This window comes from Panthera tigris, chromosome C2 (genome assembly GCF_018350195.1).
Source record: "Panthera tigris isolate Pti1 chromosome C2, P.tigris_Pti1_mat1.1, whole genome shotgun sequence".
NCBI classification, from domain to species: Eukaryota; Metazoa; Chordata; class Mammalia; order Carnivora; family Felidae; genus Panthera; species Panthera tigris.
Window position 1 is genome coordinate 4107191 of NC_056668.1, and position 15076 is coordinate 4122266.

General features: G+C 62.0%; 1 protein-coding gene across 3 annotated transcripts in view; it reads left to right on the top strand.

Annotated features, from left to right (window-relative positions):
* Positions 1-15076, top strand: part of PRDM15 (PR/SET domain 15) — a 67242-nt gene that overhangs the window by 37926 nt on the left and 14240 nt on the right. For all 3 annotated transcript variants that reach the window (XM_042998469.1, XM_042998471.1, XM_042998470.1), the window contains 9 exons: positions 247-334; positions 3104-3271; positions 5813-5907; positions 6729-6860; positions 8202-8336; positions 8926-9089; positions 9950-10029; positions 10400-10519; positions 14856-14987. In XM_042998469.1, the coding sequence (XP_042854403.1) occupies positions 247-334; positions 3104-3271; positions 5813-5907; positions 6729-6860; positions 8202-8336; positions 8926-9089; positions 9950-10029; positions 10400-10519; positions 14856-14987 (1114 nt within the window). The remainder of the gene's footprint in view (positions 1-246; positions 335-3103; positions 3272-5812; positions 5908-6728; positions 6861-8201; positions 8337-8925; positions 9090-9949; positions 10030-10399; positions 10520-14855; positions 14988-15076) is intronic.

The window sequence follows — 15076 nt, forward strand, 5'->3', positions numbered from 1 at the left end:
TAGAGCAGGACGGTGACGCAGACCGGGGCAGTGACATAGACCAGGACAGGAACGGGGACCAGGAGGGTGACATAGAGCAGGACGGTGACGTAGAGCAGGCTTACGACAGAGACAGGACGGCAAAGTAGACCAGGGCGGGGACGGAGACCTTACCCACCGGGACGTCGCGAGAGGCAGGTCGGGGTTGCGTCCTTAGGTGGAGCTGCCCCCTGCCCCTGCCCCTCAACAGCGCGCCCCTGTCGCCAGGTGGACAGTGAGTACCGGTACCGCTGCGGCACCTGCGAGAAGACGTTCCGCATCGAGAGCGCCCTCGAGTTCCACAACTGCAGGACAGGTGAGCGGGCGCCCCCTCGCGGCGCTTCCCACCGGCTGGACGGAAGCTGGGCGCTTAGGAACCAGCCGGGCACTTGCGGCCCCTCCCTCCGTTCGCGGCCCCTAGAAGCGGTCGTTACTGATTCTGAAGGAGCCGAGGCTGGAAACGGCCTCTTGGCCTCTGGGAGAGGCTGTGCCTGCCCCCTCCCCCACCCCCAGGCTGTCTCGAGAACGGTGGGCGGTGGGCCGAGAGGCGCGGGGTGCTCCCGGACCGCGTGAGACATTCCTGGAGGCGTGGGGGGGCGGGGGGGCGACAGCGTCAGGACGGGGGCTCCATCTCACTGGCTGGAAGGCCCTCCCTCCGCTGGCCACCCTCCGTTACCCGCCGAGCCTGCCGGCCTCCGGGACCGTGGTGCCGCCGTGCATTGACCGGTTCTGCTCCGAGCCCGTTCTGTCCGCGGGTCCTGAAAGCGCAGGACTCACTCACTCACTCGTGGGTGTCACACGCTTGCCCAGGCCTCGAGCCGGGGGGGCCTCTGCGGGCCTGGGCACGCGTCTCAGGCCCTGGCTGAGCTCAGGCTCCCACCAGAAGGGAGTAGACAGAGCACTGGGTGGGTGACAGCGGGGGTGACAGACAGCGGGGCGTCCCAGCACAGCCGAGAAGGGGGGCCCAGCAGCAGGCGGCTCAGACACCTGCTACCTTGGCCTTTGGTTCCGAACCCCTTTCCTGTTGGCCCCTCCGTGCACCCCTTGTACCTGTGGGCTGGTTCTCACGTCCCGTCTCAGACCCTTTAAGCAGCTTTAGGTAAACCTCCACCGTCTGTCCCGCGGGGCAGCTCCTGCTCCCAGGCATCTGCTGGGTCCCGTCCTGTGCTCGGGCCTGGAGCCCTGGCTTGTTTGTCCACGGCGCCCCGTGTGGCCACCTGCTCCTGTGACGGGGCTTTTCCGAGGGCACGCGAGTCTCGTTTTTCCTGAGCTCCACCTGCTCCGCACTGTCCACGGCATGAAGTGGTGGCCCCGGAAGCTTCCAGGCGCACATGCATTCTGAGCTGTGCACCCCGGGAGTGCCCTCAAATCTGGGGCACCCCCCCCCCCCAGCTTTTTTGACGGATGCAGTGCCTGTCAGGAGCCTAAGCTGCGTTCGTGGCCAGAGTCAGGATGGCGCCCCATGTGGCCACCTGCGGCTCTGCAGGAGTGCGGAGCGATGTCCCCATGCCCTCCGGTGTCTGGTGGGGTAGCCTCAAGACAGGGGGACAAGTTGGACTCTTTATCTGACCAATGAAACAAAGCAATAAAAGGAGTCAGAACAGCTATCGGTACATGTCAAATAAAGGGCCTGTTAAACCAGGCGTTTCTTTCATTATATAGAACTGCAGCAGTGAATTAAGGTGCATCTTCTCTCTAATCTCCAAAGTTAGAAGTTTCCGATGGAAACCAAAGAATAACAGGGCTCCTGGGTGGCTCAGTCGGTTAGGCGTCCCACTTCGGCTCAGGTCATGATCTCGCGGTTCGTGGGTTCGAGCCCTGCGTCGGGGGCCTGGAGCCTGCTTTGGATTCTGTGTCTCCCTCTCTCTCTGCCCCTCCCCTGCTTGCTTGCTCGCTCTGTCTCTCTCAAAAATAAACATTAAAAAAATATTAAGAAAGAAAACCAAGAACAACTTGGAGACTAGCTCATTTGTGTCATAGGTCATTTGCATACCGTCTTCTCTTCTCCATCCTTCAAGTTAGGAGAATGTGTCTCCCATAGACCGTTAAACCAAGGAGTTCTACAAATGGGGAGAAGCTTATGGATGTGTGGACCTAGAGAACAGTGTGGGTTCACGTCCAAGCGCCCCACCCCCTGCAGCGCAGCTGTCCCAGAAACCCACCATCCCATGTCCCGGTGCACCACGTCCCAAGTAGCAGGCATTTGCTCTTAGTTGCTGCATTTTGTTGAAACATAAATGCAGACTTGGTGGCAGAAAGTGGCCGTTGGGACCAGGCGCCCGTCTGGACTCCTGCACTGGTGACCTGTGTGTGCCCCGGCAGGAAAAGCCACCTGCACTGTGGCAGCCTGGTCCCGGTCAGCTGAGCCGTCGAGAACAGTTAGGAGTGCAGGCACCGGGTGGCACTCGTGACAGAGAAAGCTGACCCCCGGGGACAGTGCTGCGCCTTCTGCGGCTCTCAGACCCCGGGACTCGGGCCACCCGCCTGGGAGGGAGGCTCAGCTGTGCTGCTTAGTCCCAGCCCAGAAGTGGTGTGGGGGTTGGGTGGGGAGTGGGGGGGGGGTGTGCCTGCTAAAGAGGCATCTAGAACAAGACAGGCCTTCGAGCGGTGGCGGAAATTGGGCATTTGTGTGTAGGGGGTGGGAAGGTGGCAGAGAAGGGCAGGTGACAGGCGGGCTGCAGAGGAGCAGGTGGGGGCTCAGCCTTGGGGCGGGAGGGACGCAGGTTGGGGGTTGGGGCTGCAGTCGGGGTGGGTGGAGGGTGAGGGCCAAGCCAGTGGCGGTTCAGCCCTCTCTACTGCAGAATCACACCCGGATGACCGGAGGCAGGTAGTTGGGGAGGGGAGGGGGCCTGTGGGTGTGGTGGCGGTGACAGAGAGGAGCTGGTGTCTGTCTTCCCTGGCGAGGAGCAGCTGGTTCAGCCCTGGGCTCCCGCAGCGCAGACGATGGCTTTTCGTGGCCGTGTGGCCCTCGTGCGCCTCTGCCTGTCACCGGGGCCTCCTTGCCATTCTCACGGCCGGGATGCCGATCCTGCAGTCGGTGTCATTTACCTAAAAGTTGCCGTGTGTCTGCTTGCTCTCTGGACAGATGACAAGACGTTCCAATGTGAGATGTGTTTCAGATTCTTCTCCACCAACAGTAACCTCTCCAAGCACAAGAAGAAGCATGGGGACAAGAAGTTTGCTTGTGAGGTCTGCAACAAAATGTTCTACCGCAAGGACGTCATGCTCGACCACCAGCGGAGGCACCTGGAAGGTGAGCCTGCCTGCCCTGTGTATGAGCTCCTGGGATGGGGTGGGGCGGGCGCCTCCCCTGCGCGGTTTGGCCCCGCCCACCGTCGAGTCCTCATCCCCAGGCACAGAGAGGTACCTCTGGGCCTTAACAGTGCTGTGTGTCCGTGGGAACTCTTGGAAACATCCTAAATGTTCTGTGGTGGGGAAGGAGTCTAAAAAAAAAAAAAAAAAAAAAAACTGGGTTTTTTTGTTTTTAAGTACTTATTTTTGAGAGAGAGAGACAGAGCATGAGCAGGGGAGGGGCACAGAGAGAGAGAGAGAGAGAGACACAGAATCGGAAGCAGACTCCAGTGTCCGAGCTGTCAGCACAGAGCCCGACGCAGGGCTCGAACTCACGGACCGTGAGATCATGACCTGAGCCGAAGTCGGATGCTTAACGGACTGAGCCACCCAGGCGCCCCAAAAATCTGATTCTTTATGGGATTGAATACTCTGCACCTAATAAAGCATTTACTGCTTTCAGTATGACAGAGAGTAAGGGAAAAACAGCGTATGAAATTGCGTATGGGGCGTGTTTCCAGTCTTGTGCACGGAGCAAAACGTTCTGGGCAGATGCTGCTGGCTGGGGCCATAGTAGTTTTTCCCTCATTCCTCATCCTCCCTGCGGGCCCCAGATGGCCCAGGCCGTTTGTAGCAGGGGAGCCGGGGGGACTGCTCCTATGTGGTGGGCTCACGGGAAGCCAGGTACAAGAGGAAGACGGATGGCAGGGGGGTCGGTTCCGGGGTGGGACGGGGAGTGAGAGACGATGGATGTGAGGAGTGGGGTGGCCCCACAGGGCAGGCTCGGAGCCGCGCAGACAGGATCCCCGAGTGGGAAGGCGCAGACAGCAGTCGCGGGGACGCACCCGGGCTGCGGGTGACGCCCAGACTTGGTGTCAGAGCCGGCTCAGGCAGACCCTCTTTATTTTATTTTTTTTAATGTTTTTTGTTTTTGAGACAGAGAGAGAGCATGAACGGGGGAGGGTCAGACGGGGGAGGGTCAGAGAGAGAGGGAGACACAGAATCCGAGGCAGGCTCCGGGCTCTGAGCTGTCAGCACAGAGCCCCACTCGGGACTCGAACTCACAAACTGTAAGATCATGACCTGAGCCGAAGTCCGACGCTCAACCGACTGAGCCACCCAGGTGCCCCAGACAGACCCTCTTTAAATTGGCTTTCTAGTTGCGATAATCCTGGCTTTTCCTCTAGAAGCCCCTTGTCTCTTGCTGACCAGCCCTCAGTAAGTGACACTGACCAGAGCACCTTTGCAAGAAAGTCTGAAAAGAATTGCGGATGAGGTACAGGCTTGCCGAAAAAGAAAGCGGAGTCGCATGGAACTGGAACTGTTCCGCACAAAGACGTGCGTACTCCCGTCATTAGGCCTCTTCGAAATAAGACGAGGCGCATCCTGTATAATTTTCGCCCTCCACTTTTTGACCTGGCTGTCGTTCCTGTGGCTTCAGGAGATCTCTTTCCCTCTGGGACCCGTGGGTGGTGCCCTTGGGCCTCTCCAGCCAAACCCGGTGCCCACTTAGTGAGTGGATGGCCCTGGGCAAGCCACTGGGCCTCAGTTTCCTCACCTGTGCAGCAGGGATAGGCTTCCTGCCCGACCCTGTAGGCTGGTGGGTGGCTGAGGCAGACCCTCCCGGTAAAGCCCGTCACCGTCAACGCCACCCTCAGCGTTCCCTGACAGGTGCCCGGGCTTGATTCTACCGCATTTTACAACTGACGCACCAGTCAGATCGTTTTCCGCAGGAACGAACTAACGCATTCATGGCTTTTCCTTTTTCGTTGGCTTGTCGTCCAAACCACTGCTTCAGATCTGATGCGTTTTATGCCACTGGGAGCCTTCTGGAGAATGACGTATTCATGTCCAGCTTGCTGGGTGTTCTTAAGTCCACCTCTGCACTCACACCGTGGGATGCGGGAAGGTTCCAGAAGGGGTCAGCTGTGTAGAAAGAAACGATGAGAGCGAACTTCTGTCTTTTACTCAAAGATTACCTGTTTCGTGCAAACTTCTAAAAAGCTGTGGCGATCCCAGTTATGAACAGTTACGTCTTAAAACCCCAAGGGGCTTATCGTCATTAGGCGTTCTCTCCCTGATCAACCGATTTAACTTGCAAGGATGAATATTGGTGTCTTTTTAAGAAAAAATGTCACGCCTAAGGATGCGACCTCTGCCTTGAGCCTTTGAATGGAGGGAAAGCCCTTTCTTTGGTGTCAGCACCGGCTCGCCCTTCCACACTGTAGAACTCCAAACCCACGCTGCCCTTGTGTTTCCAGACGCTTCAGATGCACGAACCGCGTCCCTGGTTCCCATGGGCACACGCAGCCGTTCCTTCCCTGGAGCCGGGAGGAGACGTGGTTAGCGCGGCCGCGTCCTGTGCTGGGCGTCCCTCCCGCGCTCGCTGGTGCCGCTGACCCTGCCCCCACCGCCCAGGCGGCCACACTGGCCTAGTGGCAGGTGCCCGGCACGCACGCGCCGTGTGTACTCACTCTCCTGCTTGGGTGGGCGGGCATTGCAGGAGTGCGGCGGGTGAAGAGGGAGGACCTGGACGCCGGCGGCGAGAACCTGGTCCGCTACAAGAAGGAGCCCTCGGGATGCCCCGTGTGTGGCAAGGTGAGGCTCAGATATTTCTAACGCTGGCTTCTTTGCTGCTTCCGACGACTTCTTGTTTTCACCCCTGTCTGTCTTGACCCGCTGCCCCTGCCCCCCCCCAGGAGCCTATCTTCCCCTCCTGTTGAGTCAGCTTCCCACCCAGCACCCCGGGTGTGGTCACGGGGTGGCTGGCCCCGGGTCACCATGAAAATAGTAGCCTCCTGTTCCTTGTGAATCGCTTCCCTTCACTCACCTCTCGTGTTCTCCTCCTGCAGTGGGTGGGGTCAGACGGGCTCAGGACACCTGCGCTCTGGGTTTATGTGGCCCCCAGGACTGGCTGTCTAGACGGAGACTCTCAGGCCAGCGGGGCCCCGCAGGTGGCTTCTGCTGCTGGTTTGTCTCCTGGGCTCCGTGACGGAGGCCGCGGGGCCCCCGCATCCCAGCCCGGCCCCAGCGGCCGAGGAGAGGGCAGTGCCTGTGTCTCCACCCCCATCACCGCTGGAAACAGCCGTGGACGTGGGCAGTGGACGTGACTCGTGCTGACACCCGGTGCACAGAGGATGGAATTCTTCTCTGATGCCACGTTTCAGAAAATTGCGGCCCTTTCTGTGTTTACTGGCTTCTTCCCGGGCCCCATCCTAGTGATGTAGTTAAGTGAGCGAGTAAAGTTGAGCAGAATCCCGCTGGTAGTGGAGACCAGAGGACGGTTAGGTCTCCGTGGTAATGTGGGCTCGTACTTAGACGACCGTTCGCTCCTGTCCGCTCGTGGGAAGGGTACCGGGGACACGTACCGCGTCCTCGTGCCTGGTGCGGCTGGTCAGGCCCCGCTCCTCTGCCCGCAGGTGTTCTCCTGCAGGAGCAACATGAACAAGCACCTGCTGACCCACGGCGACAAGAAGTACACGTGCGAGATCTGCGGCCGCAAGTTCTTCCGCGTGGACGTGCTCAGGGACCACATCCACGTCCACTTCAAGGTGCCAGCACCGCCCTCTCCCGGGTGGCTCACGTGGACGCATGGCGGGCCCTCGTGGTCAGCTTGGCCCCACTGCCTCTCTTCAGCTGGGCTTCTGTGACCCTCTGCTGCATCCATCCGGAGCCCCGTCCGCAGGGCTCACAAGCAGTCCCTCCGTTCTAGGTGTTTCCCAGGGAGGGGGTGGGGGGTCAGCGAGGACGGGACAGGGCTCACAAGCGGTCCCTCCGTTCTAGGTGTTTCCCAGGGAGGGGGTGGGGGGTCAGCGAGGACGGGACAGGGCTCACAAGCGGTCCCTCCGTTCTAGGTGTTTCCCAGGGAGGGGGTGGGGGGTCAGCGAGGACGGGGTCATCTTTAAGGGCAGAAGTGCCGACCCAGGCGGCAAATGAGGAAATGGTAGGTGGTGCTCGGGTCCGGTGAGGATGGTGAGCCCTCGCCGGGCCCTCGGAGCCGTCTGTCCGCCTGCCTGCAGCGCGGGACCTGTTTCCTGGCAGTCCCGGCCTCGGGCACGGGTTGGGGTTTCGCTGAGAAGGTGTGAGTCAAAGGCGGGGGGCGAGCATGAGTGTGAGGGGCTCCCCAGGGCAGGTGCTGGGCCACGTGGACTGAGCTGGGGTGGGAGGACGGACCCAAGAGCGTCCGGGAGCTTTAGTCGGAGGGGTGAGGGGCACTTAGGCTTCACTGGGACCTGGGATGCTAGTCTGCCGCCTCCTCAGCGTCCGCTTCTCTCCTGCCATGAAAACATGGCTTCCTGAGGATTCAGTCAGGCCCAGCGCAGGTGACGGCCCTGCCCGGGTGCGCGCCTGTGGCTGCGCGGCTCTGGTCAGGTGCTTCTCCTCCCACAGCTCCTTCAGACGGTGTTGCTGTGTGTGTGTTAATGGAAAAGCGGGAATTGAACTTGAGTAAGAAATAGAGCCTAGGCCCCCGTGAAAACCTCCTAGACGCGATAGCGAACTTTCCAAAGGAAACCTGTCCACCCTTCCCAGAATCCTAAGTTTTGCTGAAAAACGAAAGCTGGCCAGCGGTGCCGTGCGCCCCTGGCGGCCTCTGGCAGGAAATGGGCCGCGCCCGGGAGCATGGAGCCCAGGTCCATCGCAGCCGTGGGGGCGAGCAGCTGAGACGGGGAGCCGAGCCCCGCGCAGGCACCCCACGCCTGGCCGCCAGCTCGCTGCGCACTGAGCGGGGGTGTGCGCGGGCCCGAGGGAGCCACAGGGGACACGGCAGGCAGCCCCGGGTGGGACCCACTGCCTTCTCCACGTGGGCCGGCCCGGCCCTGCTGGGGGGCGAGGGACCCGTCAGCGCTTCTGTGCCCGTGCGGGAAGCCGGACCTCGCGACTGCGTTTTCCAGGACATTGCGCTGATGGACGACCACCAGAGGGAGGAGTTTATCGGCAAGATCGGCATCTCCTCGGAGGAGAACGATGACAATTCGGACGCCAGCGCGGACTCCGAGCCTCACAAGTACAGCTGCAAGCGGTGCCAGGTACTCGCCGCGGGCCTCGGCGCCCAGGCTGGCGGGAAGGAGGCTCGTCCGGCGGAGAGAGGGCGGGGCCGCTCGGGGACGGTGGGCGTGGCTCCCCCTCTTCACGCGGACCCCCGTTTCAGAGCCGTCTCGTGGCTGGCGTGCGTGCGGCCGCGCGGGGGCCCGGGTTGGGGTGGGGAACCCATCTCCGGAGGCCGTGCAGCGGGTGGTGATCCGCTCGTGGCGTGCGCGGTGGTCCCCGCGTTAGGCTTTGCTGCTCCGCGGAGACGCAGTTCGCTCCCTACCTAGTATGGGTTCCCGTGCGGCTGCGCCTGCGTCAGGCACCCGGCCATGCGGCCGTCCGGGAGGTGGGGCGGGTGGGGAGCAGGAGAGGGTGCAGGGGCAGGCCGGTCTGCAGCGGGGAGCAGCTGGCGCCCGCCTCCCCCGCTCCCCCCGCTCTGCAGTTTCCTGGCGCCGGCCCTGCCCTTGGGAGTCCCCTCTGTCCGGCCCGGGCGGCGGGCGGTCACCGGGGCCTCGGCGCCCAGCGGTGCCATCGTTAGCTGGAGGGCGGGAGGCCGTGCGCGGGCGTGAACGGTGCGCCTGTCGGCAGCTCACCTTCGGCCGCGGGAAGGAGTACCTGAAGCACATCATGGAGGTGCACAAGGAGAAGGGTTACGGCTGCAGCATCTGTAACCGCCGCTTCGCCCTGAAGGCCACCTACCACGCCCACATGGTCATCCACCGGGAGAACCTGCCGGACCCCAACGTGCAGAAGTGAGGGCTCCTGGGGCTGGGCTTCCAGGGCCTGGCACGATGCCAGAGGGGGCGCGTTCCCCGCGGGGAGGCAGGTGCTCGGCGGGCGGGTCTGTCCCCCCCCCCGGGAGCCCTGTGGCCGGGTCTTGAGGGAAGCACGCTCACCTCCTTTATCCCGCACGTGGGGGGTCCCGCCTCCCTCACCCTCCTGGCCCCGCAGCGCAAGTCGACCGCACCACAGACTGATAGTGTCGTTCTCGGCCTGCCTCCGGAACCGCCGGCAACCCCGTTTCCCCACCGTGATTAGGTTCCCTGGATGCCGTAGCCGTGGTCAGTGCCGTGTGCGGGGGCGAGCCAGCGGCCGCCCCGTGTGGAGGCCGCCGTAGCCAGCTTGGGCTGCGGTAACGGGGCGGCTGGGCAGCCTGCACGGTGGGAACGTGGGATGTCAGGCCTGGAGCCGGGAGGTCTGAGTTCAGGGGTCGGCAGGGCTGCTTCCCCTGGAGGCCGGGGCTTCCCAGCTCGGCTCCTATCCTCTGCCCTGGCCGTGTGCTCACGTGGTCCTCCCCCGTGCGCGTCTGTGTCCCAGTTCCTCCTTCCGGCGAGGACATCAGTCGTACTCGAGTGGGGCCACCCTGGTGACCTGATGTTTCACTCCTCTGTGAAGACCCTGTTTCCAAATGCTGTCACCTTTTGAAGGCCCGGAGTCAGGACTCCAGCCTGTGGATTTTGAGGGGCGCACGGTTCAGCCCGTATTGGAGGCTGCAGTGTTCATGTCCGGCGGCCTCCACGTAGCCTCTTTTCTGCGACCCCTGCGTGAGGAAGGGGCTCGGGGCAAGCGCTCTGCTGTTGCCGCCCGCCCTGAGGCTCGCGTCTCCTCGCAGGTACATCCACCCGTGCGAGATCTGCGGGCGCATCTTCAACAGCATCGGGAACTTGGAGCGGCACAAGCTCATCCACACAGGTAGCGCGCTGCCGCGGGACCGGGACTGGGACGGACCCGGGGTGGCGTGGCGCCCCGCTTGGAGGGCCTGTCCCCACGCTCCCTGCTCTGGCAGTCTCGCCCCCCCCCCCCCCCCCCCCCCCGCCTTCCCTTTCTCTCTCTGGCCTCTCCTGTCCCTGCGTCCTGGCCACCGCTTCCGTCCCCAGCGCGGCCCCCTGCCCTGTGGCCCCGGCGGCTCCTGGGGTCCCTCTCGCGGCCGAGGAGCCGGAGCGGAGGTTCCGTGGAGGCCGTGAGCTGTGTCGCGCCGCGCTTCTCCGTCGCCGCCTTCGTGGCGGGGGACGCGGCTGGGCGGGTCCACGGGAGCTGAACCGCTGGTGCGCTTGTCGTGCAGGGGTGAAGAGCCACGCCTGCGAGCAGTGCGGGAAGTCCTTCGCGCGGAAGGACATGCTGAAGGAGCACATGCGCGTGCACGACAACATCCGCGAGTACCTGTGCGCCGAGTGCGGGAAAGGTACGCGGGCGCCGGGGGCGGGGGGCGCGGCGTCGCGGGGCCGGGCGGGGTGAGGGCGCCGGGACACAGGCAGCGCAGGGCGTCCGCGATGGACTCGAGGCACAAGTGAGCCACCTGAAAAGAGGGGTGAGCGAGCAGCCAGGGGCTGAGACACCGGAAGACCCGCCGTGCGCTCCTCGCGTGCGGCCAAGTGCGCGGCCCCTCCCTGCGGCTGAGCCGAACCTTCCATGTGGGACGGGTTGGCTGTGACCAGTGAGCCTGGGTCCCCGGCTTTCGGGTGAAATTACTGGAATAATAAACCTATTAGCAAAAGATGTTCCATCTGTAAGTAAAATGGGGGGGGGGGGAGGTCATCCCAGGACAAGGCAAATTTTTAACCCTTTTCTGTTGCAAAACACAAGAGCCTCTGGGGCCTCGCAAAGGCGCTGTCTGCAGCGGACAGCGTCAGCTCGGCCCCGTTCAGACCCGGGCACATCAGGGCTCTTGGCTTTGCCTTTAGCTCTTTTAAGCATTTTGTATTCTATAAAGGTTTTTTTTTTCCTTTATTGGGTTCTTATTTATTCATTATTTATTAAAGAGAGCGAGCATGAGCAGGGGAGGGGCAGCGAAAGAGGGAGGGGAGAGCGCCCCAGCAGGACGCTGGCTGTCAGCACAGAGCCCGATGTAGGGGCTGGAACCCACAAACTGTGAAATCATGATCTGAGCCCAAATCAGAAGCCAGTCATGTAACTGGCTGACCCACCCGCGTGCCCCTCCTTTACTTGTTTTTTAAGTTAAACAGAAAACTACGAAGAAAACACAGATGTCTCGTAATTCCCCTCACCGGATAACCCGTTAGCACACTTGAAATAAGATTACGTGTAAAAGCTTAGGAAGAATGAACTACAGAGAAAACAAAACGTGATCATTTCCCCTTCTGCCTGCGCCCTCCCCCCATCTGTCTCCCTGGAGGTGACAAGTTCTTGTTTGTCCTCCAAAGTCACCTTGTGCAAGGGCAGCACGCAGCCTCCTTTGTTGGAAAAGCAAGGCAGGCACCTAATTTTACTTTTCTGATGGTAACACAAACTGGCACACGAGGTAAAGTTGTTGCTTCTGCCTCGGACCCACTACACTCTTCAAGAGAACCTCTGTCTCTGTTTTGTAGGAACATTCTAGAAGTTTCTGTGCCCGTCTCAGTGATGCTGTAGCTCTCTCAGCCCTTCCCCCACTTGCTGCCACCTGTCCCCTGGCTGGAGGGGACAGTGTGGAGCAGGAGAGAGACGGGGAGGGTCGGAGGTGTAGCTGCTAGAGTGGTTCCCTCCGGGGGGCAGGGAGAAGCCACGCCTGGGTCCCCTGGAGGGCCTGGCGGGGAGGGACAGGTGCCCAGGGAGGGCAGTGAGGTCAGAGCCACATCTTGCCGTGTGTCATACATACTCATATTAGAAGTGTGTTTAACGTTTAGTTTTGTGATTTTTTCTTGAATTCTGAGTACTTTCGCGAGGCCGCGGTGGGAGGTCAGAATGGTGGCAGGGGGCAGGGGGGAAAGCTTTGTCGTGACTCTCCTTCTGTGCCTATGACACGCAGTTACTTTGTGACTTAGGATCTGTTCATTTTAGCTGTGGTGGGGGGGATGGGGGGAGGAGGGAGGTGCAGGTGTGGGGCAAGCCAGGAGGGACTGGTTCTCTTCCGTTCATCTCGGTGGTGGCGCCCTCAAGGGTCAGAGCCAAGGTGCCACTGTGCCTGTCACAGCCCGGGGAGCGGCCAGCACTGGCGAAGGGAAGGAGGCAGTAGACTTCGGGGGGGGGGGGGGCGTGTAAATTGCTACACAAGGTGGGCCGTTGGACACTGTTAGCTGCCGCTAGAAAAGTTTCTTATTAACGAATAGCACCAAGATCTGTTTGCAGCATAAAGACGACCTGCTGCTGCAGCACTGTTGTGACCGAGAACAGCTTGAGACGCTGAGGGACTGTTTACATTGGCCTCAGGGCTTTTGCACTCACTGTTCCCTCCACCAGGAATGCTGTTCCCCGTGCAGCTCTTGGCCCCTCCCCCACTTCCTCCAGATCACTTTTTCAGCCGCCTCCTCTGAGAGGATCCCCTGACATCCCACGTGATGAGCCGGCACCCGGCCCCTTCTGTTCCCTCTCCCCCCGTCCCCGCTTTATCCTGCTTTTCTTCGTCCCTTCCCACGTGGCCCTCTCCCTGTGTGGCCGGGGCGTGGCTTGGCTCACTGCTCAGTCTGGCGCCTGCAGTGGAGCTGGTCCCGTGGCAGGTGCCGGCGTGGCAGGCATGTTAACGGGCTGTGAGTCGTGTTCACGGCTGAAAGCAACGTGATGGTGGGTTTGCACTGTCCACGCTGTGTGGGGCGGGTTCACATGGCGCCGACAGAAGTGACCGCACGGCGGAGGGTGTGTTCCGCGTGGCCAGAATGGTTTCAGCGGTGTCCCGGGGGCGGGGTGACCCGGCAGGGCTGCTGGGCCGCGTCCTCGGGGCTAACCTCTTGTCTCCTGGAGCTTTTCACTATGAGCGCGTGTGATGGTTTCGATTGAGAAACTAAAACCCGCTTATTAAGGGAAAAACGCTCTTCTGAAGTCAGAGCTAGGCTCACACGTTGGCGCTTCCTGTAGCCTTAGAAGCCTTTTCTGGCGGACCGGCGCTTGGGAGACTCCTGCTCCCTCTGCTGGCTCAGACAGGCCGGTTCTCGTGGCTTCTCACAGCTCAGCCGGGCCCGGGTTCGTGCAGGTCTGGTGTGGAGGCAGGCCCGTGTTTGTGCAGGCCCAGCCCGGCCAGGCTGGGTTCGTGCACGTGTAGGGTTTGTGGAGGCCTGGGTTCAGCCGGGCCTGGGGTCCAGTAGCAGCCAGAGCTGGCTGAGCCTCCCCTCCCCATTCGCCGGGACGGGGTTTCCCGGGTAACCCCACGGGGACCGTGGCCAGACGCCGCCGTTGTTTCACTACCGTTACCGAGGGCAGAACCAGCGGTGGTTGGACTCTGCCCCACCCCGTAGTCCCCCCACGTCCTGTTCTGTGTGGCGGTGACAGCCGTGGCCTGTCCAGGGCCCCTTGACCGGTTAGGTCTGCAGCCAGCCGGACTGGACGCATCGGCCTTGCGCTTGTGAGCCCCACCCACCTGCTCTGCAGTGGTTTTTGCCCACAGCTTCTGTGGCCCCGGCCTTTGCCGTTCAGACTGTCCACTGAACCAAGACCCCCACTTCTCATGCACACCCTGTGCCGGAACCCCCCCCCCCACTGATCACACCCTGTACCAGGCCCCCCCCCACTGATTCACACCATGTACTAGGACCCCCACCTGCTGCTGGTTCACACCCTGTTCCAGGACCCCCCCCACCACTCACTCACACCCTCTACCAGGGTCGTCCCTTTTCGACGCCCAAGTTAGGTTGTACTTTATCTCCCCTCCTTTAGCCAAGATTGACTTCGTTACACTTAATTAAAGGTAGACTGACAGTCCGTGCGTATACCGCACAGATCGAATGTCCAGCAAACTGAATTCTAATCTTGGTTAACATTAGCGCCCTCAGGACCAACAGGAACTCTGTGGCAGGCTTGCACGGCTCTCAGCGGGTGACTCCATTGGGTCACGGTGGTTGCTTTGAGTACCGGCCCTCAGGTCCGGGCAGGCCCCTGATCACATGAGGTGTCCAGACGTGTCTGGACCTCTGAGGGCATAACTGCCCATCTGCACTGGTGGAGGGGGTCCTTTGGGAAGATTCACCCCCCAAGTCCCGACCTCTTCTCTTGTTGCACGCTCACCAAGACCTGTGCCTGCCCGAGGACCCAGATCCCAGGCAGTGTGGAAGCTCTAGGGTGTGGTGTAGGCACCGTGGCGGGGCAGGGGCGGGGAGGGATCTTGGCACTGGGTAGGGCACAAGCACTGTGAGGGGCTCTGGGCACAGGGAGGAGTGGAAACTATTGCAGGTTGGGCATGGGCATTGGGGGGGGTCTAGCTATGGGGTGTGGTGTGGGCACTGGGACGGGTGTCTTGGCCCAGGGTGGGGTACAGGCACTGTGAAGGGTCCCAGGCGTGGGCGCTGCAGTGGAGGGCCCAGGTCCCAGGCACAGTGGAAGGTCCAGGGTGTGGTGCAAATGCTGTAATGGAGAGTCCCATGTGCGGGGCACGGCAGGGGTGCGGGCACAGTGGTGGAGGGTCCCCAGCAGGGGCGCTACGGCAGGGAAGGGTCCCGGGTGCGGGCACAGTGGTGGAGGGCCCCGGGTGCGGGCGCCGTGGCAGCGCAGGGTCCTGGGGAACACAGGGCAGGTGCAGGGCAGCTCTGGAGGCGGGAGAGGCGGGCTGGCTGAGTGTGAGTGTGCCCCCTGCCTGCCCCCTCCCCCGCCGGCAGGCATGAAGACCAAGCACGCGCTGCGCCACCACATGAAGCTGCACAAGGGCATCAAGGAGTACGAGTGCAAGGAGTGCCACCGCAAGTTCGCGCAGAAGGTCAACATGCTCAAGCACTACAAGCGGCACACGGGTGAGTCCGCGGAGCGCCTGCGCTCCGGTGCGCCCGCTGGGACGCGTCGTAGCCCCCGACCTGCGGCTCCCGGCGGGCCCGGCTTCCCG